The sequence below is a fragment of the Typopeltis vanoorti genome, chromosome 24, assembly GCF_054136105.1.
Source record: "Typopeltis vanoorti isolate ZY-2024b chromosome 24, IOZ_Tvanoo_1.0, whole genome shotgun sequence".
NCBI classification, from domain to species: Eukaryota; Metazoa; Arthropoda; class Arachnida; order Uropygi; family Thelyphonidae; genus Typopeltis; species Typopeltis vanoorti.
In genome coordinates, this window is record NC_143572.1 from 47,597,369 (window position 1) to 47,622,596 (window position 25,228).

The window sequence follows — 25,228 nt, forward strand, 5'->3', positions numbered from 1 at the left end:
TATGGGCACATCTTTATGGCATTCGTATAGTGAAGGTATGTAAGTTCTTTTCACTTAAACTTTGATATCATCCAGGTCTACCTACTCACTGATGAGACCTCAAAAAAGGTTGAAACCAGTCTGGGTAGTGACCTCTCCTCATAATGTAAGGCAGTACTACATCTCCTAGGAGCTGTGTTTTACATTATGAGAAAATATCAAGGATAGTGAGGGAGCTTGCTTCACCTTTGCTTCGAGTTGCCTTGGTGTTGTACTACCAAGTGGTCACTTACGCTTGGATTCGTCGATAGTTCTTCGGCATGAAATTCATAGATCGTAGTTCTCGATCTTAGAGTTTCGCTTACTGGCTGTAAAACAACAAGGGATTTTTATCCCCTTAATTTTAATTGGTTTGTTTGTTTCAAAAGAAACTGATTTTGATGTTCAAAATTCTCTATTAATAACTGTAAGAAGTGTTTCCGACTGCGTGGTAATATTTATAGGTTCCTTTTCAGTCGTGCACCTGTTTTTTTTTTTTTTTTTTTTTGCAATATCATGCTGCTTTGCAAGGTCAAACTCTATCTTCTTTATTGGTCTAATACAATTGACAGTAAACATCGCACGAAGGGTATTTTTTTTTGTTGTTGTTGTTTTCTTGTTCTGGAATGAAATACATTAAACTAAAAGCCTTACAAGAAGTTTATAAAATTCGTTAAATAGCAATCAAAATTGATCCAAACAGTTTTTTATGCAATTAAAAATTTTTCATCTTTCTCGGTTTTTCAGAAAATAGTGCATGGCTTACCGTATTCACCAGACACCCCACCCTAAGCAAAAATTTGGCCCACTAACTGCTTTTACTCGGCCACCAAGATAAAATAACATAAATATGAGACTCTAGTACACATAAATTGCCTCGAAATATTTCACTATCGTCACTGATACAATATAACTGACCTCCCTCCCCCTCCCAAACTGGAAAATGTTGGGCGTTAATGTTATAGATAATCACATTATCGAAAGTATCTAAATCTGTTTTTCGATATAGAATTCTTTTCCTTCGGAAGGAACATACGTTGATCCATCTCTGAATTACTCGCAAAAATTCCCAAATATTTAAGAAATAAAGTTTAGATGTATCTAAAAGTTAGCTATGCAGTGATTATTGAGCCACTAACATAAATAATTACCTTTTTTATTAATAATAAAGCATTTTTTGATTTTCAATTAATGACCTTAAAAATCTTCCAATCTAATCTCAAAATTCAATTCTGTAGTCGCAAAGTTTGTCGAAGAAAACGTCTTACAGTATAGCCGCCAAAGTAAAATTAGAGTAAACGAAAAATGCGATTGGGGTGGAGCATGGCTTATCGAGTTTTAGTTACTACTGTTTGACTCACTATCGCATTCCATGAAGCATCATTTTATAGTCTTGAACTGTCATGTATATCAGGAGGAGGTCTATTCTCGCTTGCATGTTTGGAGAAAAATGTTTATTATGAGAACATCTAACTGTCTATCGATTTCCTGTTGATCCGTGTCCTCAGATAACTGTTCTAGATGCTGGAAGTTTTTTCCCACTTGGTTAGACTATAATAAATTTGGTTTAATCTTTTATCCAAGTGTAAGCAAACATAGTTTGTGCCTGAAGTATTTTCAGGACTGAGGCAACTCGTGGTAAAGGTGGAGCAAGTTCTGGTCACTTGCCTTAGTATCTCCCATAATGCAAAGCACATCTCCTTGCGGACATGTATAATGCTATGCATTAAGGGAAGGGCCACCGGACTACCCAGGCCGGTTTCGACCTTTATTGAGGTCTCGTCAGTGGGAGCCACACCCACAGGTGGTGATACTAAGGTGGAAGCAATGGAGAAGTCATACTTACCTCTACGAGTTGCCAAAAGGTGTCTCACCTTATTATTAAATTACTCTGGATTCAGAGAAAGATGTTGGAAGTTTTTTCCCACTTGGTTAGACTATAATAAATTTGGTTTAATCCTTTATCCAAGTGTAATAAGCAACTAAAGTTTGCGCCTGAAGGAAGCAAACTTTGTTTTCTTACACTTGGATGAAGGATTAAACCAAATTTATTATAACTGTTCTAGATTTTTACGGTAGATTTTTTTGAATAGAAATGTGGTACGTTGTGATGGACAATGCAATTACTGAATATCAGTAATGAAAGAGAACTCGTGTTCTCCTTATGCGAATGAAATAATACGATTATAGAGAAAAACGAGTGTCTATATTGAAGATAGTAATCACGATGACTGGTAATTAAAGCAATTAGGAGCAGAAGTATAAATTCCGCGCTTGATTCACGTAGATTGAATCTATACCGAATTAGCTTAACTGTTAGAGATGAAGCGAAGTTTTTTAATACGAACTCATCGTTGTTGATTTTGATAAGTGGATTGTCATCTAGTGTTGAAAGAGTTCTCGCTGTGAAGACCACTGGGCCCAATAGAAGTAATGAATTCAGACTACTTCCTAGACACAAATAGCTAAATTCCCTTTTGCCACTCTATCCACTTTTGTGCGCTTGTCATGTGAAGCAAAACTTTAGCACATTTTCGGGGCGGGCTATTTCTGTTTTCCATACATTCAGGATAACAGTCGGTGTCTTAAATAGAAATATAAATAGAATCATTATCGATGTATCTGTGTGAACTAAAACTATTATTATTAACTTTATTTGGTGAAAGAAATACACGATTTCCCATTAATTTCCCCGCTGATGTACTATTATATTAATAAAAATGACACATTTTCTTATTTTTACGGCTTTATTTACAATAATGAACATTATAAGCTTCTTCTACACTGTCCGTGGTACAGGAACAAACGCTCAGTTGTTTATATCCTCAAGTAGCCATCCTTTCTTATTTCGCTTACTCGATGGTACCAAACATTCTTTATCTATCACAAGGAGACAGCCCTCATTTCTGTGGTGTTACTTATACAAAACGGTCGATCGCGCTTATTTTGATAGGTATACGAACATGTTCTAGAGCAGAGAAAGTATTTGCACAAGGCGATAATAGTATTAACAGGCGGGAAATGAAAAACGTTAGGTAATGAGGGCATTGACATCATGCAAATGAAGTCATCCTTGTCGTTGGTCTTCCATATTCTGAATCTCGATCGATATGTCAAATGGTGCGAATCGTCCCTTCAAGTGAAAGCAGTGCGAAAATGAGGCAACAGAAAGAATTGAAAAGCTTTAAGATGCCAAAAGAAATTCTTCATTATGAGAGAAACCACTGTGCCTGCAGTGAAATTCTAATTTTCATTCAAATAAATAATAAAACACCATTCTTACTTTAGGAATTTTAAACCTATCCAGACAAACAATGTTTTCTCTCTCTCTCTCTCTCTCTCTCTCTCTCTCTCTCTCTCTCAGTATGTGTGTGTGTGTGTGCCCATATTTGATCCAAGTTATTGTTTTCAACTGCTGCTGGTTTACCGCTATAAAATTCACAATAAGATGCTTTCGTATGAAGCAAAGCTCTTCATCAATAAATCTCGAATTACCTCGGCACTTCTTTGGACAAGGCATTGAGTTAAAATCTCATCTATGGCAAGAGAAATTTTCATGGCCGTTTCAAGAGATAATAAATATTAAATGGAAACAGCTAGGTTTATCTAACGCGAAAAAGTCAAGTCGATCAGCGGACATTCCCATTTTGAACAGACTGCGAGCATATAGATAATTATTTAACTTCACCAAGATTGAATCAGCGAGCCAATCGGTGGTGCATAAAGTGTAATCCTAATAAAAGAAAGGGAAGAAGGAGAAGAATAGGAATGATTTTAGTGCAGTTGTCTTTATTATATTTAAATATTTTTTGATAACGATTTTTAGAATTTTACTTGATTTTAATGCATAGCACTGTTGTAAATACTGGAATTTAATGGCTTTGTATGTTCTTGCCATTGGCAAATGCACATATAATTATAGCATCCGAAAAATTAAGATGTATAAAATCTTCTTTGGATATATGTATGTTTTGGAAATCTAAAACTCTAAGCTCATTTCTTATGAATCTCAGATAATGAGTTTTATTGCTCACAGTTATTATTAAATTTTTTGAATATGTTTCCCTTTTTGTGTTCCATTGGATATTTAGTTCTGTATGGATTTCGCTTAAATAAATATTGGCTTGCTTTTACATAAACGTGCACTTCCGACTTGGTGATCAAATTTGTATCGCCCCTGTTCAGTATCTGTTTTCTTCTAGAATTTTTATTTAATCTCTTTCAGATTTCTGTTGGCAGCACTGATTTAAATTCCGTGGTTATGGGCATGAAAGCTATCTCTACTGTTCCAATTTCTCTTGTTCTATCTAGAGTAATCCTACCCTTGTTTCTACACGCTCTGCTGAAAATCAAAATAACAATGTGTTCTTGATATGCCTTCTGAAATGTGAAGGCTCCAAGGTAGGAATTAAAAGATAGTTCGCCATGGATAAACGCTTTCTTTGTGCAGATGGTACGTAATGATTCTTCATAAAAGTTACAATTTTCGAGATGAAAATAAGAGCCACGACTTGTTTTTAGGATCGAAGCATGTGCAGGCCTATATGGTGTTCCAATGACTCAATATGAAATGGGCAGAAGTATACCCACACGTAGTATCAAGTTATAATGGTGCAAATCAGAACATCTAGACTAATCGCTGTTTGAATGACAAATTTTGATGTATCGGTTCTAAACAGTGCTCTCCGTTTCAAATGGTTTGATTTGATGCAATAGAACAAATAAAAGTGGTGCACATGTTGAATACGTGACTGTAAACACGTCACGTCACCTGTCGTCGATAACTGAAACGAACACGACTGTCGAAATCTTCTTCATCCTTTGTGCTCCTCTTTTGATCATCACGTCATAGAACCCCTGGCAGTTCTTCAACCACCTTGGATTACGGGGGCTTGAAATGTAGTTATAGGATCCAGTCGTACCTGAAACTCAGTACATATTGGACGATATCCAATCTGACGAACTGCTCACTCGGTGGTAAATCCCTGGTTGGTGTTGTTTGGCGCACGAATAACCAGCTGATACGATACCCACCAGATACCATAAGCCCCTGTCTTTCATCATGAGAGGTCCTCCGGAATCTCCCTGCAAAATACGTTAAAGTGCTGTAATATCAAATACTAATAATCGTTTGTTATTAAGATAGTTCATGAATTATATATATTTAAACCTTTTAAATACGGAGACATTTTCATTTTGAAACTTGTGATGTGAAAGACATTTATCATCGCTTAAATGATAGTTAATGTTATAGAATTTATTAATATGATTAGGATTACGAGACATCCTCATAGAGTCCCATATCTGATCGAGGGAGACTAATGCAGATTCCATCATCAATCCATCAAATGTATTCCTGTCTCTTGATTTCGTTGCAAAAGCTTCCAAAATGTCGTCGCCAAATATTTGTTGCGCGGTTAATCACTCGAATCTTTCCTTAGTAGAAAAATTTGAGCCGTTGATAATTGAAAATACCAAACTTTAAGTAGTATTATATTTCGCAGAAAGTTTCCCAAATTGTTAATGAATGCTTTCTTCAGTCTTGCTATGTTCGACTATTAATTACATCCGTAAATTTTTTGTCATATGTCAGAAACCAGAAGAACAAATATTAACACGTCAGTATAGCAAGCTCAAGAGCTCACTTGAGTTCTTATATAAAGCTGGGGCAAGGTCATAAACTGAAGTGCTGGAAGACAAAATAAGAAAACTCTCTCTCTCTCTTTTAATTGAAATGGAGATTGCTCTGTTTCACAATAACGAGCAGCTTGTTTTATACGTCATCAGAATGCTTTGTAAACCTCGAATTCAGATTAACATTACAAATTTTATTGATTTGAGTTTTCAAAAGAACATTTATCTACAGAAGGACAGGTTTCGGCAGTATTAATGGACAGAAGAACATTATTTCATGGTGGAATAACTCAGAAGAAAATATACATTTGAAAATTATTTATACCATCAAGCCTCGATGACTTCGTTACCGAATTTATATTTGTTATCACACTTTTTCGTTGTATTTTAGATTTAAAAATGGTTATTCAATTGCCATACGTTAGAATAGTAGAGTCTATTAATCATAGTTGCCACATGAGGAAACGTGAAGATTAACAGAACTGCATTGTTCACTCTTGATTGTGGCTAAAATGAACGGTGATGAGTGCTGTAGCAAGTATTACTTAGTCATCAGGAATATTTGGTAACAGGGATGTTTGTGTCTTTGTCTGTTGCACAATAACCAAAGCACTAAAAGTACGTTCATCTAATTTAACCTCTTTTTAGTTATTGTGTCTTGTTTAAGGAGAAAACTATTTACTTTTAAAAAAAAACTCAGGAAACCTTCTTTTAATAGATTTTTCCTTCTGCGAGATTCGTTGAATGTCATCTAAACAGTTTTTATGGTAGATTGTTCTTCCTGCTACAGAAAATGTCTTCACCTACGTTTTATAGCGCATGCGTAAAACTCGAAGAGTCAGTTTTTGCTAAAAGAACAAATAAAACTTCTAGTCTCAAAAGGGAAACTGACTAATTAAGTCCTTAGACCGATGAACTCTGTAGTGGGGGAAAAAATGACGTGAATATTTTTCTACTCAGTACGTAATGGGACCTGAGCCGTTAACCTCCTACTCGGCAAACAAGCACGTTCCGCCTGAACTACCATACAACAGAAAAAAAAAAATGAATATGTTACTTTTTAAGTCGAACAGTTTTTAAGAACCAGTACAGTCGCAAAAGTGGCACTTGATGTGTTATACACAATCTGAAATTTTGGCGCTATGTACTAAACACGGCTGAAATGTGTTAATCTTGGAGAATCTCGAAAAAAGTGCAGGCAGGAAAAAAGTGCTGGTCATTAATATTTACACTATTTTATTCAGTAACTTATTCAGAAATAGCTGTGCGTGAATAATAATCTACAATGAGGGGATCTCACGGGAAAACAATTGCCTTGCAGGAGTCAGTAAATTAATTTATTAAGTAATTCTCTCAATACCATCGAAACCTGTTTTATTTTATACTAAATAATTCGCACAGCATCTGCTTGCATTTAGGTGAATCTTAGTTCGTGATTACTCATTGTCACCATTAGAATCGCATTCCATAAAACGCTTGACATTCATCCTGATGTCCAACCGAACTTAAAAATATCCATCTTGATTTTTTTGGAGAACGAAATGCAAAAGTTTTATGCTTGATGTATATCAAGTCGCATAGCAGTCTGTTCACAGTGCGAAATGAAACTAAATAACGACAAACTTCTCGATTTATATCTACATCCCGACATTTATATTTTATTAATAGTCTCGTGGATGTTGAAATATTTTACACTTTATTTATAAACATTAAATTGAAATAATTCTCACCTGACAAGCGTCCCTTCCACCAAACTCATGCCCTGCGCACATCATTTCATTGTGGATGCGAATGTTGATTCCTTGTTTGCGGTGCCAAATTTCACAAACTGAATTTTCGATAATAGGAACTCCGACAAATTGTAGCACTTTGGGGCGTAGCTTCGACCCTTGGAAAATAATTGAATCAAGAGACTTTGAAAAGAATAAATACATTTTTGTAGTTTCGTTACTAAATAATTAATGAATTATACTTTACATTCCACCCCCCCAAATAGAATAGACAGGGTGGCTATATATTTTCTTATGCCTGAGAAAATACGTTCGCTCGAGAAATATCCATCCAATTCTCGTCCGTCGAAGATGGGTTGAATCCATTGAGTCCCCTACATACGGGTTTTTAGGCAATTTACTGCAAATGGCTGGCCATTCCTCTACTGCATCTCTCTCTCTCTCTCTCTCTCTCTCTCTCTCTCTCTAAGGATATCCTATCTGTAGGTGTGTGTGTATGTGTCTGTGTGTTCAATTTTTTTTTTTTTTTTGCAATTACATTTTTTTATCGTGAGAGTCTTTTATAGTACCCATATTATAGTCATGACAACAGCCTATTTGGGCGACACATCTGACAGATACTCAAACTGGCTTCGTAACTTATGGCACGCGATTGCATTGTTTCCACTAAATTGATCGTTGTGATTATTTTGCCAATCACCCATATCATCCCTCTTAATTGCCTCACTCATTTATTATCAACAAACGCAAAGACTTTATTTTATTTTATTTATTTATTCGCTAAGTATTTTTAAGATCGTAGCACCACATAGCCCATTGAAAGTTTGTTAAGCTTAGGCTCGCAATGTAGAATATTATTTGCACCAAATTTTGCTGCTTAAAACAATCAGATTGTAACGAATGGCTTTTGCGAAGTCCCAATTTTCATCAAAATCCGTTCAACCGGAATGGAGTTATTATATGCTTAAAGATTCAGAAGGACAAACAGAACAAGTCTGACAGGGTGCTTACGCATTGCTGTTAATTGTAACTCAGGATATGATTAAATGAAATGTTATTGCTTGCTCTTAGTCATAAATAGTTTTACTGTGACTTTTTTTCAGAAAAAGACTTAATAATGTAAGAAAAAAAAACACCTTATGTTTTATCGCTTATATTACTTTTTTTTTGGTTCTTTAGTGGTTAATAAACCACATGACAAAGAGTGTATTGCTGTTACCGAAATTATTTTGTGCTCTTTGTTCTAGCACACGGATATTTTGAACATCATCAGCAAGCTACTTGCCAATGAGAAACAATAACCTACGATTATAGTTAAACAAACAAAAACAAATCTCCATAAATATCTTTTACAAGTAAGTTAACACTGAACTATATAAAAGGCAGAACTCGATGACTGACCTGGTTCAAGGGCGCCCCAGCCGGCAGCATATGCCGTACGTCCTAAAAAGTCGGCGTTCTTCTTCGGCAAACAAATAGGTCGAATATTTGCTCGATAGGGGGCGAACCTGTCCATTATGAGAACTGCAACGTCATATCTGTCTGCCTGGGGAGTAAAGCGGAAGTTAGGATGTAGCTTCACATCAGAAACGCCGAAGATTTCACTCGGTAGGCTTTCGACATCGGAATGGAGTACATAATCTCCCAGAGTGATACGGATGTTGGAAGGCTTATGTTGAGATCTGAAAGGAATAAAAACTATACAGAATTGGACGGGAAAGTGGGAAAAAAAAGTTAGTGGGAAGGGATTAGTGAAACGTAGCGTGTCTTCGTTTTAGGGTTCAGTGAACCGAATTAAATGAGGCACCAGCCGTCGAAAAAACGAAATTAAGAAGATGAATGGGAAGTGTGATTTTACTTATTCTTCGATGAGACATTTAAGTCTTGACGGAACTCCTCTGCCATTGTTATGAATCTGAAGAAATTTTGGATGTTCCCGAATCTTCTCATACAAGCTGATTTATTTCAATAATACAAGATCGCGTTAAGAGATTTTTTTTTCTTCAAAATACAAAACAGAGTATCACTTTAAATTCTCTTCAATAATTTTTCTCGATACTTCAAAGATTTTATTCTTACTCTTTCATCACAATGAAATAATATATATTGGACAAAATTAATTTTTGAGAGAAATAATGAAGATAAATTAGTTGAAAGCAACTCGGAAATAAAAATCACTACAGAAAGGTAAATTTGTAGAACATTCGAATACTGTACGGAATAACGGAATAAACAGAAAAATGGAGGGCCATGATGCATCTCGAAAGAATTTCATGTCCTGATGAAAACCACACAAAATTTCCCAACAGCTTCCGTTACCATTCGCTTCGAGTTGAGAGTGTTTCAACCGGATTAGATCAACGAAGGGAATTGAACAAATGGTATAGAATGTTATTTAAGTTTAATTGTTTTCATCATCCTACGAAATTCTTCCAACATGTATCAAGGGTCTTCCTTTAGCGGTTTATTCTGCACAATATTTTAACGTTCTGTAAATTTACCTTTTTTTTTTTTTTTTTTTGGTAGAGATTTTAATTTTTGTAAAAATCCGGACTAGTTTCTTTGACGTTGGGTTATTTTGGGAATGTTTGTTTTTCTTATTCCTCTTCAAAATTGTTTTATAATTTTTCTAACAAATAGCCACCCTGTTTGGTAGTGTCTTCACTTTCCAACTTACAAGTTGTGGGTTCGAATCTCACGGTGGATATTTCGTTGTTCGATTGTAAGACCATCACCGCCCTGCTGGGAGTGGAGGTGAAAAAGTCCGTGTTGTCTCAAGATCGGAATTCCTCGATTAGTTAATTCTTCTCCCGGCCGTGATACTGAGATAGATTTACAGTTTTCCTTGGAATTATCATAAAAAAAAAAGTATCAGCTATGCCTCAATTTAATTTCGTGATATCTAAAAATTAAAAAAAAAAGAATGTTTTGATATACTGTTATGCACTTCATTTTCTTTCTGATCTATCCTTAACAGTTATAATTGGAAAATGAACAGGTGGTTTAGCTTTATAAAAGGATATGTAATCTTTTTGTTGTTGATCAGTCTAAACAGAACGTACTTGAAAGTTTCCATAGAAAAAAGTGTTCTATGTGCAGAACACATTTTGTTTTGTTGTGGTGGCCTAGCCGGCCGAATAGATAACATTATCTGTTTTCCAACGTCCAGGAAATTCGGATTATTTAACCTTTAAACTCTCCCACAGATTTCCAGCCTTTCGTAGGTGGGGGACTGACACGAAAAATCGATATATTGAACACTCATTCATATATTAAAGGATTTTTACACACATATTTAGTTTAGCAGCTGGACCATTTTCTTCGTTCTCCCTCCCCCTCTCTCTTTCTTGTTACACATCTCAGGAAAGAAATCATCCACCATTTAAAGAATTATTAGTCAAGGATATCAGTCTAGAATTGATTATAGTGAAAATGATAAGGTCTAAAAAAAAACCCAGAAAAGAAAACTTATATTTGAAAACAACTTAATTTTATAATATATTTCAAATTTGATTAATAATATTTAGTTCAAAATGTTTAATCGTTTTTATTTAGATTAGAATTTGAATTGTATAGGTGATTTTTCGTTATTTAATCGGAAACTTTCAGTAATTTTTGTTTCGATTTCTGAGGGGAACAGTAGCTTCTATTCCTTCTTATTTATTTTGCGAAAGGTATCAATTAGAAATCTTTAATTTTAGTGGAAATAAATTGGCGAAAAATGGATGTTAAAAATGAAACAGAAGTTTGGTCGCTTTAGGTTTATTTGGTTACAGATTCAATATTAAAAATATAACTTACCGGGCAACGCAATGTCCTGCTGTTACTACGTGTTTCCGACCGACTAGAGCGCCTCCACAACGACTACCACCAACCTGGATCACGGCCTGTAAAAAATATATATGTCAAAATTAAAAGAAAAATAATACATGACTCGTTTCGTATCTTATTTTTAGAATAGAAGCTCCTATTTTGGATATAATCATCAAAACAAATTTCCGATCTCACTGATTGTCACTACTGCAGTTAATGTAAACATTTTTCAGCAGAGTAAGCAAAGGAAAAAAATCTGTGCCACTTGTTCTTGGGGCTGAAAAAAGCTGAAAAAATTCTCTTGAAGTGATTTAACTAATATATTTTTACCAAACAAATAATGTATGACGAAATCATTCAAACAATTATTCAAATAATTTTTTTTTTCCAGAATGGCGAAATATCGTGAATTTGTTTTTCTTATAAGCAGCTTGTAGGATGTTAGATGATTTTCATTGCAATGTCTATTGGGGTCCTGATGTGATGGATAACCATGCTTGTTTTTTTGTCTCTAGAGGAAGGTTACAAGATCACCTGGTCCAAAGTACTACAGGTACTGCACCTTTAGTGGATGGTGTTATCAAAAACAAAATAAATCTGTGGTTTAAAAAATTAGCGAACGTGAGGTTTGAACCATGAGTCAGACAGATGAGACAGAATATCTAGGAAATATAAAACTCTCGCATTGCACCGCATATAGTAGTACTAGTAACCATGATGATAAAAAAAATTAAATAACAGGATGTGGACAATGCTGATGAAGACATGGTTATCTTCATATATAAATCACATAAGAGAAAATGGAAGGATACTGTTGTTTTGAATTATGGACGAAACATCTGAAGCTATGAGCCAGTGTATTTATGCCTGGCAGTTTGCGCGCACGCGCGTTTGTGGGGGTGTGGATGGGTGTGTGGGTGTGCGATCCCAATGAGAACGAACTCTTGAGAACGAAAAATAATCGGATTTTTCGTCCTTTAAGACAGACGAATCAGCCAGAGAATGGACGCATTAACAGATAATACAGATATTGAAATAATCATCCTATCCTAGCATAATTTAGGTTTCAATAAGCCAAGTTTGGTGATTTTGACAGGCCATTGAGCCTAATCCGTTAAAAGGAAAACAGCATAAAATGAGATGTTTTCTGCTGATTACAATATTTTCAGCTGTTCTAATCCCCAAATTAAATCTTATCTAATTATGAGAGAGACACATCTTATTAGAATACTTAGTTCAGAAGAAATGGCAGACCTAGATAATACTGCAGCATGAAAGAAAGACGTAAGCTGAAAATGTCCTTTTTGTAATAGACTTGGAACTTTTGTGTCAATTAACGTGTCTTGGAACATATTCCAAGGAACAACTTCCTCAAGCAGCATGTGACAGAAGGAACTCGACGTCAAAGAGTGTTAGATTTGATTATAGTGTCAGAGGGCGTTTCAGTTAAAGACGTAACTATTCTGTCTCCAGTTGGTGACAGTGATCATGCGGGAAGTGACTAAGTTTATGAATGTTCCATTCAGAAAAGGTTACATGCTGAACTACAAAGCAGGAAATTATGACCAACTGAGGAGTATACTGAGTTCAGTGGAATGGGATCGGTTGTTGGATGGAAAGAATATCGACAGTGCATGAGAAGCATTTAAACTATACTTAAATGATGCGATATCAGAATGCGTCCCGAGAGTTGGAAGAATAAATAGAGTAGGAGTCAAATGGATGTATAATCTTATTAAACAATAGATTCGTAAGAAAAGGACGATGTGGAAGGAACAACCCACAAGAATTCTATCGATATGCTGCAAGTAAAAGAATGAATATGAAAGAATAACTCTTCTAAATCCAGATGGAGTGAGGGTTACAGATGCAGAAAAGGTTGTTTAGTTAATGAGTGCCTATTTCGTTAAAAGCTATCAACCTGGTGAACGCGACATTGAGCTCACTGTTACCTCTTCACTAAATGAAGAAACGCAGGTGTGTGTGATGCCGAAGTATTATAGCTGTTGCACAAATTGAATACGAATTCAGCAATAGGGAGTGATGGAATATCAGCACGTGTGCTAAAAGTGTGTTCAGCTGAACTGGCCATTCTTTGACCAGGATGTTTAATATGAGTCTCACAATAGGGATGATTCCGCAGGAATGGAAGGAATGTATGGTAATTCCATTGTACAAGGGTGGTGCAAAGACCGATATATCCAACTATCGACCAATTATTATCTCAGGAGTGGTGGTGTAGATTTTGGAAAAATTGGTCAGGGCCCTCATTCAGAAATGGTTGACAGTGAATCTCTACTTTGCAATGAACATGGGTTTACTAAGGGAAAGTCATATATTTAGCAACTTTCTATATTCTCTCATATTCTATAATGTTACCATTGAACTAGACAAGGGGAATGGATACACCGTGATACTTTTGGATTTTGCTAAAGCTTTTGACAGAATACAGCATGGAAGACTGTTGCATAAATTGGAAAAAATGGGTTTCGGTTATACAATATTAGCATGGATAAGAGGATGGCTGACTGACAGATATCAAAAAGTGGTATACGGGGGATCTGAGTCTGCAAGGTTTAAGATAAATAACAAGGATCAGCGCTTGGTCCACTGTTATTCAATCTGTACATTAATGATATTGGGAAGGATTTGACAAGCGACATACATTTATTTGCTGGTGATGCAGAGATAGGTAGCATAATCAGGAATGCTGCTGATATGCAGTCTTTGCAGAATGATTTGAATAGGCTGGAATTGTGGGCATGGGAAAATGGGTGTCAATTCAATGTCAGTAAATGTAAAATCATTCACTTAGGCATGATTAGATATCCAATGTCGTATTATATTGGTGGGATTAGGCTAGAAGAAGAACATCCTTATCTTTACATCTGAAACGAACGTTCAGATGTAAAGATAAGGATGTTATTTTGCTTCTTTACAAGTCCTTGATAAGACCTCACTTGGACTACTGTGCGCAGGTCTTGTCTCCTGGTTTCCGTTGTGATTCTGATATATTGGAGAGAGTGCAGAGGAAAGTGTTAAAATGATATCAGGATTATGGAATACTGATTATGAAGACAGATTGAGAATTTGTAGAATGCAGGCACTAGCAAACAGGAGAAAGAGGGTGATATGATTGAGACTTACAAATTTCTGAAAGGATCATACAGGATTTCAATTGATGGAATGTTTCAGTCTCTGGAGGGTGGGGAAAGGATGAGGGCATCCTTGGAAGATGAGAATGAACGCTGCCAAGAAGAGTGTGAGGACTAGATTTTTCTCTCAGAGGTGGTGCGTGATTGGAATGGATTGCCTTTGGATGTTTTGAGTGCGAGCAGTGTGAATGAATTCAAGAATAAGTATGATCGCCGTTGTGTGTAGTATGTGGCCTTCTTTGATGAGTCTTTGACTCCCTGGAGGTCTCTCTAATAATAATAATAATAATAAAATTATTATTATTATTATTATTGTACTAGCTTTGTCTGTTGATATCATTTCATTTATCTGCCAATCAGATAGTTTACAATTTTTGACATTTTATTTTGGTTTGGTTTTTCTAGTTGAGAGAGAGAGAGACACATCATTGGAATACTTAGTTTTCACATTCCCTCATTCCATTTTTAGGTACGTAAACCTGTATTAGAGTCGTCGTTTCTATCTATATTGATTTAATAACTTCATTCTAGCTGGACAAATTTTAATGAAATTTGATGTTCAAAATAAATTTGTAGAGTCTTCCAAGTTTTGATTTCATTCAGATCATTCAATGGCAAAATTATACAAAAGAAATTTAAATGATCCAATATACGTGTGACAAAAGTCGATAAATCAACTGCTTACATAATCCAAAAATGACACTAAGTTCAATTTTGATAATAAATGATACATCAGACAAGAATACTATTTCAGAACGTGCCTTTTTATGATCATCTCAGATCATTTTCATAATTGTTCAAATAAAGCTCAAAATACCACGTAGCTATCTTCAGCCAGAAGTATTAAATGTGAGTCTATACACAGCTTTAATAAGGTGTGTGTGTGCGCGCCCGCACGAATGCGTTCTCCTATTTGTCACTATGGTATTTATTTGTCTTTTCATTTCTGGATTCATCGGTTAATATATTTGTGTTTCTACATTGCATTTTGCATGCTGAATGATTAGTCTTCAGAATTAATGATTCCAGATTATATTTTTAACTGCTCATATAAATCTGTCATAGTTTCATCGAGTGTTTAATTTTCCGCTGGCGCGGGATCTTTAAGCAGCTACTCACTTCGAGGTACTGGAAAAAATGAGCTTTAATAATTTCGAAAAGATATTACCTCTATATTAACTTAATATTGTAAACATACACTGCTTAGAAAGACGTCAACGGACACCATAGTGTGTGAAACAAACAGCCATGGCGCCCACCTTAATAAGATGTAGGACCTCCTTTCGATGCGATGACTTCAGCAGTCCTACGGACTTTCATATCATTGATCGCTATCATATCATGCGTGTATGATAGCGATCAGTGAGAATTTTGGACCATTCTTCCTGTAGGCATGTAATCAGCGCTTGGACTATTGTAGGGAGGATGTCCCTTGCCCTCACTCGACGCTTCAGTTCATCCTACAGATTATCAATAGGGTTGAGATCAGGGCTCTGTGGAGGCAGTCAAGTGTAGTGACGTTCATGTCCACAAACCACGCAGCTACAGCAGCAACAGCCCAATGACACAGTGCATTGTCTTGCTGAAAGACAATGGTCAGTTTCGTAGAAACGCCACAAAGTAGGAAGCATTGCATTGTCCAGAATTTCACATGCTTCTCGGAGTTCGATGTTCATGGCATCACAAAATGATGTCCGAAGTCAAAACAGGAAAAATAGGACCATACCATCACACTGCCACCTCCGAATTTCACAGCTAGGGTTATGCACTCTAGTAAGAAACGTTCATGTGGCATCCGCCAGACGGGTCCATCTGTTCGGTAGAGGGTGTATCGTGATTCGTCACTCTATAGCACAACTTTCCAACTTCGACCTCCCACTCTACACGCTCTTTGCACCACTGAAGATGACGTTGCTTGTTGATTTGGGTAATGTGGAGCTTACCCATTGCGGTCCTATCATGGAAACCCATGTTGTGAGCCTCGATTCTAATGTGCAGATTCGTGTTCCAGTCGATGCGAGAAACTACATTCAACATGTCGGCCGACGACTGGCGGTTGCATACTATTATTCTGAACATCTGTTTGTATGCCCAACAGTCCAATAGGTTGTGTTGTTAATTGTGATTGTACGGAGATCCCTGTTCTCGGATATTGTTTTACAACGCATTTTTTTCTGCCTGGTAGTTTTTGTACCTGAGGTCATTTCTTCGATCTAGTTGCTCTTGAAAAAAGTAACGATGTCATTTTCAAAATAATTCATATTTTACCATTCTTCTTTCGATAGTAACTGGTAAATTATTTCTTGATATTTGAGCTATAACTATACATTGCCAAAACAGGAATAAAAGCATTGCTGAGAAATGTGCTTAATAAACAAACTTCCAGTTGAATATTGGACACTGTACAGTATATTTTAGCGATTTGATTAACAGCCATTGTCATCATCGCGGTTATAATTTCCTGGCATTAGGTGCGCCATGTATTATGATACTGCATTAAGATTCCTTTATTGGTTTGCGATTAATATCTTTCTTTCAAATTGAGTTATTGTTTATCAGGTCTTGATTTGATGCAATTTCGTTCTAAAATAATTGTAACAGTGGTTTTAGTGAAGTTCGTTGCCCAGTATGAAAACTACTATCTTGCTTATTGGAGGGCGGTTGTGACGAGAAAAAATATCACGTTTGATTTCTAGAGCATGATTGCTTAGATTGCATATTGTACTAAATGTCTACAAGTTTCCGGCCTTGCGCAGGTGGGATTACCATCCATAAAAATCCATTTATGTTTTCGTCTTCCTCTCGTCTATTTTTTGTCAAGTTTCTTTTAAATACTTGCATTTCTAATTTTCCCACATTCCAAGTGACTGTACCATATTAGGTCAGCCTCGCTTATACATTCTTAAATATTAATTAATACCAAGTTGTTTACGGACATCTTAATGATTCTGCAAGGGCCTCCGTAGCTCAATCGGTATAGACGAAGCCCATCGGTCTGAAAGACCTGGGTTCAATTCCGGTCTGTGTCGTGAAGAACCTTTATCTGGTCTCTAATGAGGAATTAGGATGACTCAACCCTTCCCCGCCAAAAAAAAAAAAAAGGGTGGGGAACACCATACGAATAAATAAATGATTCTGCCATTGATGCTATACTCGTATGTTCACTTTTCTATAATACAAAAGTCAGTTTCTCGATTAACATGTTGATCATATCGACAAATATAGAATAAATCCCATTAAAAATTGATTAACTGCGAACTAATCGATTAGCTAATATATTTTTTCAATTAAATTAAAAACAAGAAAATACACTGCCTTACCTGCCATGGAAATTGTCCGAAATAGGCGTCATTGCCTCCTACGATTCGACTCGTGCGTGTGGCACTGCGACCACAATCTGAAAAATAAATAAATAAATAAAAATAATAGAATTGGTTTAAGTCGAAATATTCAGTCAGCTGGAAAGAGCACCAAAAACATGTTAGGGAAGTAGAATAATCAAATTCATTGAAACTTTCCTGTTTGATAAAACACAGAGAATAGCATTTCTTCACTTTTATCAAAACTTGAACAAAATCTGTTTTACATCTGAGTAGTTTTCTTTCGTTGTCTATTCTTTTTTCTCTTAATTGAAACAAATTGTGGACATGTGGATAATACTACGTAGCGCTTTGAAGTTGCTGTAATGTTCTATAACAGTTTAAGGAGTATTGACTAAGATACTTTCTCAGAACATATTTGTCTGCTGTATTTGATATTCGACATTAATTTAACATTGCTGACCTTCCGAGTTTGCACTTTTTTTTCCAGCGGCAGCTGGTATCTTGAAATCATCCATATCACACATCCATACACACATTCTCTCTCTCTCTCTCTCTCTCTCTCTCTCTCTCTCTCTCTCTCTCTCTCTCTCTCTATCTGGATTCGTGCATGCATATGAATGTACAAACTTTAAGTTTTGACAAAGGTTTAATAAGCATGATAAATCTGCACATCCACTCGTTTTTGTATATGTAGAAGTACTCACTCTTCTCTGGGAGAGAGAGAGAGAGAGAGAGAGATGCACATTTCTATGTTGTTCACTGCTTACGCTTCTGTTATAAGCGATACTGATGAACACACACAGAAAGAGCAGCACACAGAGCATATAGGTTACAGCGGATCGATGAGGTGTACTCATCGATCCGCTGAAATATGTTCGGCTTTGTCCTTTTGTTTTATTTCTAATTGAAAATAATTCAGATTTTACTGGGATTAATTTTTAATTATTCGGATTATATCTAAATGCTGTTAGTAAGCTGTAGACGTTCACCCTGCTGCCATGAAATGTGGAAGGATCACAATGTGTCATCTTCCGTAATCAGTCCGTCAAACAAGCGAAACTATTTTATTAAATTAATTTCTTCTGCTTGCCCCTTGCGTTCATAAACACGTAATGAAAACACGACAAAGATTTTAAAATATTGACAGATTAAATTATTTTTTATTTCACATTTTAATTTAATTTTTTCACTGAAAAAATTGAAGTTAAGCATTTGTTGAAGCAAATTTGCTATTACCTAATTTAAGCTAAACATTATCTTGTAAGTGCAAGGTAGATGCTTTGTACTTCTTATTGTGCTCATTAAGCACGTGACATTTTAAATATTTGGGGTTCGAAAGAGTTCTGAGAAGTGTAAGGCTTTTGGAATTTTATTTTATTTTTAGCAAAGAGTTGAAAGCATATCGAAGGTTCACAGTTGAACATGGAAATGGGAAGCACGGCTGTTTTTTGTCAGTATCCTATCAGTTGTCTGATAAGCTCATTTCCAAAAATGTATATAAACTATAAAGTAGACAATTTATCAGAATAAAATTCTAATAAATCCAAAAGTTCTGTTTTTTTTAATTGAAGCATCTCTCCTCAGCCACTTTTTTGATAAGAGATTTGAAATCATGTGAATACGGTGAACTACATCATCCACGAATGGATTTTTCAGAGGAGGTGTGCTTGTGTATAGTTTTCCAAGTCTCCAGACAAACTGTGAAAGTCGTTCAAAAGTATTTTAGTTAGCTGAAGTTGAAGGATGTTTTTCATTTCAATGAAATGTTGGTATCGACTAAAATTTTTAATGTCATATCAATAATTAATTTGGAAGCTAAAGAAACTAAACTTTATTGAGTCAAGTCTCCATTTGGATTAAGTGACAGGCATACACTTATTCCAATATTGGATATCCAATATAGTATCAGGTACTTTTATTAATTGCATTGACTACAATATTTTTCAGAGATTGACTTTGACTACCTCTTCAGGAAGGAATAACATTGACTGTAAATCTTTTCATTGTCATGAAATTCATGATATGTACCCCTTAAAGTTTGTATACAGGGTACTGTGATGGCCACTACACGATGAAGTTTACCTTATTACTAATCTCTTGAACAAATTTGAATATTGTATTGTATACTGCTGGTTTAGTGTTTTGGCTGAATTCTCTCGTATTCCATATAAATTTATATCAGTTACCATTATATCAGTTTTGCTTATTTTGTCGTCTATTTCCATATCTAATTTGCCAGTTTCACTAAGCATCGTGTCTGAATATCGCAAACGTTTGCTTGTTCAATCATTCTTCATTGAGAATGCTGCTGAAGTTGCCTATGTTTCCGCTAGATTTTAAAGTTTGATCTTTTTGTACTGATTTTCATGCTGAACTTATTACAAAAGTTTGTCACCTTAGTTTAAAAAAAACTAGCGCCTTGGACTGGATTTGTTTAGGAGTATAACATCATTACTATAAAGAGCTAAGATTAACATCTCCAGTCATGACATCAGATTTAATGCCACTTTAACATTGTATTCGTTCAAATACAATCCATAATGCAACCCTTAATTTTACATTAACCATCTTCGTGTATTTCCTTCGATTCTATCTGATGACTTACATTAAAATACAGAGTATGTATTGGTCTGTGTAATGTTCCATTGACACCGCAGAGTTGTAGCGTTTTGAAAAGCTTTTCTCTTCGCACCTTGGTGCATACTTTTTCTACATCTACAAAACTTAACAACAAATCCTTGTTACATTTCCATGAATTTTAAAATATTTGTCTTAAAGTGAAAATCCCATCCTGAGAACCCCTACTTGGCCTGAACCAAGCTTGTTCTTCCCCGAATTTCTCTTCCACGATTTTCTTTGCCTCTTTTCAAGATTGCTGCATAAATTCCACTTGGAACACTCAGAAGAGAAACACTTCTCACATTCAGTTTACCTCCCTCATAATGTCATCTATAAAAAGTAATCCAATCATCCAGAATTCGACTTTCTAACACTCTGCCTTCGACTTAAATAGTTCAACAAATGTAAGACTTTCGTAACACCATATTTATGCGTTTCTAGTCGAATGTCATCTATTCCAGCTGCCATTCTGCATTTTGGATTCATGGCCTTTTCTACCTCAAGGATTAATACGTACTCTGGATTACATTCCTCTTGAATATTTCCAGCCGCATTTCTCTCACTGTCTATCTCATTTAATATTAGAAGCTTTAATAGTTTAATATGTAAATTATATCACCTTTTGTCATCTCTGAATAAGAACCATTGTGTCACTTTAGATATTGAAAAAGTCTTCGATATATGAAATGTACTTACGTCATTAGATCCATCAACGTTATTTTTTCCAAAGTAGTGTAAATTACAATCAAGTTTACTTATGTTCATTGGCCCGCAAGCTATTCTTAGGTGAATTTCATTTGGTGCAAGTACCTTATATTATGTTTTTTGATTATTGAATATTATCACAGAGCAACTAATCATAACCCACTGGCTCATTGTATCCAGTTTCATGTGTTCTTCTTCATTTTTTATTTCTTAAAGAAGTGGAAAGAAACACCCTCTGCCTCCATATGACCCCGGCTAACTCAAATTTAGTTGAAATGTCTTTACAAAAAGTTCCTCGCATTCTGGATGAGATTCGAACTCAGTTCTTTCAAACAAAAAAGATTTACACACTCAACTTACAAACAAAATATACTATTAGTGACGATAGATGACGCTGTACATAGTGGATTGTGTTTTCATAGTGGCTTTGTGTGCAGAGTGGTTAATAGTGTAGACGGTACATTGAGTGGAGTGCCCCCCCCCCCCCGATGTCTTTGGATTACTTGGAGGTGTCACGTACTACTACTACTACTACTAATAATAATAATAATCATAATAATAATCCTTCCTCCTTAACGCTTCTGCGTAGAAGGATTTCGAAACCATATCTGATGGAATAAGCTGGTTACTCCTTATTCCCGTAATATTCTATGTCTGTAAATTGCGTGTGTTTTTCTGGCCTATTTGTGGGGTGAAAAACTGGAGTTTTCGGAGGAAAAAAAACATTCCACTTCCGTATGAGACCAGCTAACTCATTTTCAATTGATAAACGTCTGATAAAGATTCTTCACGTCGTAGAACTCTGGTCTTTCCAATGAAAGGACATCATCAAAATCGACTGAGCTATGGAAGCACAATAACGCTAATCATCATCATCATCGATTCTTTCGCCTACCATAATTAGTCGCACTATTAATGAATTGGGTTGAATGGATGTAATTCAATTGCGGAAACTCATTTTGGTGTTGTGTATGTTGAATTATGTTGTCTAGAAAATAATATTAATCCCTTGCATAATGTTTGTTTACAAGAATCTTCGAGATACATTACACCTGAAACTAGGCTTAAAAAGAGTAAACTTAATTCAATAATTTTCTCTTTCAACTTAATCTGATCGCTTCACTTTTGTACACAGCTGCAGTAAATAATTACCACTCACGTTATTAAAAAAAAGTAATCTTATTCATTATCATCTTGTAGGCAGTTCAAAATTATGAAAAACGTTTTACTGTAAATGTTGTTTATCGCGTATATCTCCAACAGCAAAAGTGCTATACTTTATGTAAACTGTAACAAAGTTTCAGTTTCTCAAACATTTGGTTGTGTTTTTTTTCCTCTAGTTTATTTTGTTATTCATAATAAAAATGATGTAAATAAGAAGCTGATTATTCCTTATAATATACAATAGAAATCAATAATGTTAATAATTTTCCATTGATCAATTCATAATTAGATCTGTTTATGATTCATTTCAAGAATAAATATTTGACTGTTAAAAAATAGTTTTAGGTAACCAGGTGCGCGTACAAAATCAAAGAAAGGGCATTTCAGAAATTAATTTAGGAAAATGGAAAGATCAATTTTAGAATTGTATTTTAACAGCAAAGTTTTTCTTCATCTATTAGGACGCAGAGTTTAATGCAAACAAATATCGACTAATACACGACAATACTCACAGGGTTCATTCCTGACAGGTCCATAGTCCGTTGGCTCTATCTTTCCGTCACTGCGACTGATGCAACACGAGAAAAGAGGTCCACACGATGTTCCTAAGGATCCCCCAGACAACCAGCAGTAAAGAAAGAATTGACACTTCGAGCCACCTACACAGTAGGAGAAAACCCCGCTTTGTCTTTCTGGTTTATTCACGAACAGCTCCTCCAAGGTCCGTGTAGGCGCATGTGACTCAGGACCATGTAAATAAATAGTACCTAAGTGAAGGGAGAGACAAAAATTCGTGATAGTAATTGGGGCATCGAAATGCAGTTATAATTAGCTTGAAAAATCAAAGGAATATTTAAGGAGGACGGCAGTAAAATGAATCGCTCAATTACGCGACGAAAAATAAAGTAAATTCTATGTGAATTCATTTGCAAGCTTAATAAGTGTCCTGAGATAAAACTTCTTACTATAGTGTAGGTAGTGTGGACACTTTGTGAAGAGGTTCAAGTAATTTTTACTACGAAACTTTATCAGAAGCTTGATTGATTTGGTTTCCATTCGAATTACGGGTGAAACAAATAACCGTGTGTGATCGGTGTATTTTGACAAATAAAAGTGTTCTTCGGTCAGTCGGTCTGCTTTGCGGAATGAAAAGTCTGGAGCAAATATATTTCTGCCTCCTTATGATTGGAACACTTTCGGTCTTTGATTATGTTCTAGTTTGGTCTGGCTACGCTAGCTTACTTTCTGTTCAATCCTTAAGACAAGTTCTTTGCGTCGAATCTTTGCGACGGGAATCTAGGTTCGATTCCCGTCGAAATTTGGGGCGAATGTCACAGACTCTTCAGGAGACTGCAGTAAAGGTCTCTCTCAGCAAGACTCAAATGGATTAAAAAAAAAAAAAAAACTGCGTCTGATCTGTAGAGTAAGGTTCCCAGAGTATCTAACCCTATGCCAGATAATTCTTTGTGCATATTTCCGCCGTCATTTTAATTGGAGAATGCACTAAATACAAAGGCGTAATGGATGGGTGGGGGTGGGGGGGTGACAACTCCTTTGTTAATGAATTGGGAACTTTCTCTTCTCTTCTTTAATAAGAGATTTCAGATTTTCATATTACATCTTGTTATCAATTATTAATTATTTATTAAGAAATAAATCGCATAAATATGAGTGATAAATGCATTTTTTTCTTATTTTGTAAAATGCAAGTTATCATTTTTATAATTAAACTTTGCAAATCATTTGTTCAATTTTTTTGTGGGTGTCTAATTTTCTTATATATATATATATATATATATATATATATATATATATATATATATATATATATATATATATATATATATATATATATATATATCTAAACTGAAAATAGGAAAGACATTTATTGCAATTCCATATTATACAGGATAAGAATTAAAAATTACTATTATTATTATTATTATTATTATTATTATTATTATTATTATTATTATTATTATTATTATATGAGACCTCCAGGGAGTCAAGGGAGGGACTCATCGAGGGAGCTGTAAACCCAGCTATCATACCTTCCCTTAAATTCATTTACACTAGATGTACTCACTGCTCCTAAGGGAAAATTATTCCACTCACTGCTCTCTGTAATATAAATATATATGTAATAGAAACAGGGCAATAATAACTATAGTAAGTATTATAGTTAGCATTTGTCAATACTTTATCAAATCCTTTTGTAAGAACACAAAACAGAAAATATTAATTCTCAACAGTTATAAATTAATTACTCATTTTTCATGACAATAAATCACATCATGGAAAAGAAGAAAAAAATAGAGAAAGAAACGCAGCGTGTATTATGTAAGAATAATTGAGTATTTTCAGTCTAGTTGGTTAACTACGTGGTTACTTTGACAGAACTGTTACACAGACACTTCCACTGGACATCGATATGACTCAAAACTCGTCCAGCATCGAAATTTACCTGAGCCAACTTCGCTATGAAATAATATGCACGTATTATAGAATAATACTATAAAAGCTAAAATAATTATTAATTAATCATTTTTGGCTTGCTTACTGATTTTGGCTGTCTCATAGGTAATGTTAAGGAATCCTTTTTGATAAAAGTTTTAATGGAAAAGATCAGCGAAGTCTTTTGTTCAAAGAATTGTTATTTGGTAGTCCACGCGGTTAGACTAGTGACTGTTCGCTTCGCAACCATATGCCTGGGGAAGGAGTGTCCTAGGTTCGATTCCCGTCAGCGACTTGAAGAGCTTATGGCTCTGCCATAGCCAAGTTAGCCAGTCTTGGGCGTGGACAGCAGGGTTTTTTCCACCAGTTTATCCGGGGTTTTTCATCCCGCAAGCAGGCAAACTGGTCCCTTGGACACACTGCTTACAGTCATAAATACTTACGGCAAGGAAGGCAAAGGGAAACCACCCTGCGTCACTATCTCCCTAGTAATCAGCTGTAACTCTCTCAAAAAAGAGGAAGCCACAGGATTAGGTTATTTGGTAAGTCCCCCCCCCCCCTCACAGATGCATTTCTATTTTGCCAAATGTCTTTTGGTGAATGTTTTTGATGC

General features: G+C 35.4%; 2 protein-coding genes across 2 annotated transcripts in view; one reads left to right on the forward strand and one right to left on the reverse strand.

Moving 5' to 3' along the window:
• The window catches only part of LOC150093165 (trypsin-1-like), a 379,787-nt gene that overhangs the window by 160,212 nt on the left and 194,347 nt on the right, over positions 1-25,228 (forward strand). The window lies entirely within an intron of this gene.
• Positions 4,948-25,228, reverse strand: part of LOC150093168 (serine protease 33-like) — a 31,214-nt gene continuing 10,933 nt past the window's right edge. Inside the window, exons 3-8 of the mRNA XM_090414167.1 lie at positions 22,674-22,928; positions 17,671-17,747; positions 11,184-11,269; positions 8,784-9,064; positions 7,383-7,540; positions 4,948-5,103 (exon numbers count right to left, since the gene is read on the reverse strand). Coding sequence (XP_090270293.1) covers positions 4,948-5,103; positions 7,383-7,540; positions 8,784-9,064; positions 11,184-11,269; positions 17,671-17,747; positions 22,674-22,928 — 1,013 coding nt within the window. The remainder of the gene's footprint in view (positions 5,104-7,382; positions 7,541-8,783; positions 9,065-11,183; positions 11,270-17,670; positions 17,748-22,673; positions 22,929-25,228) is intronic.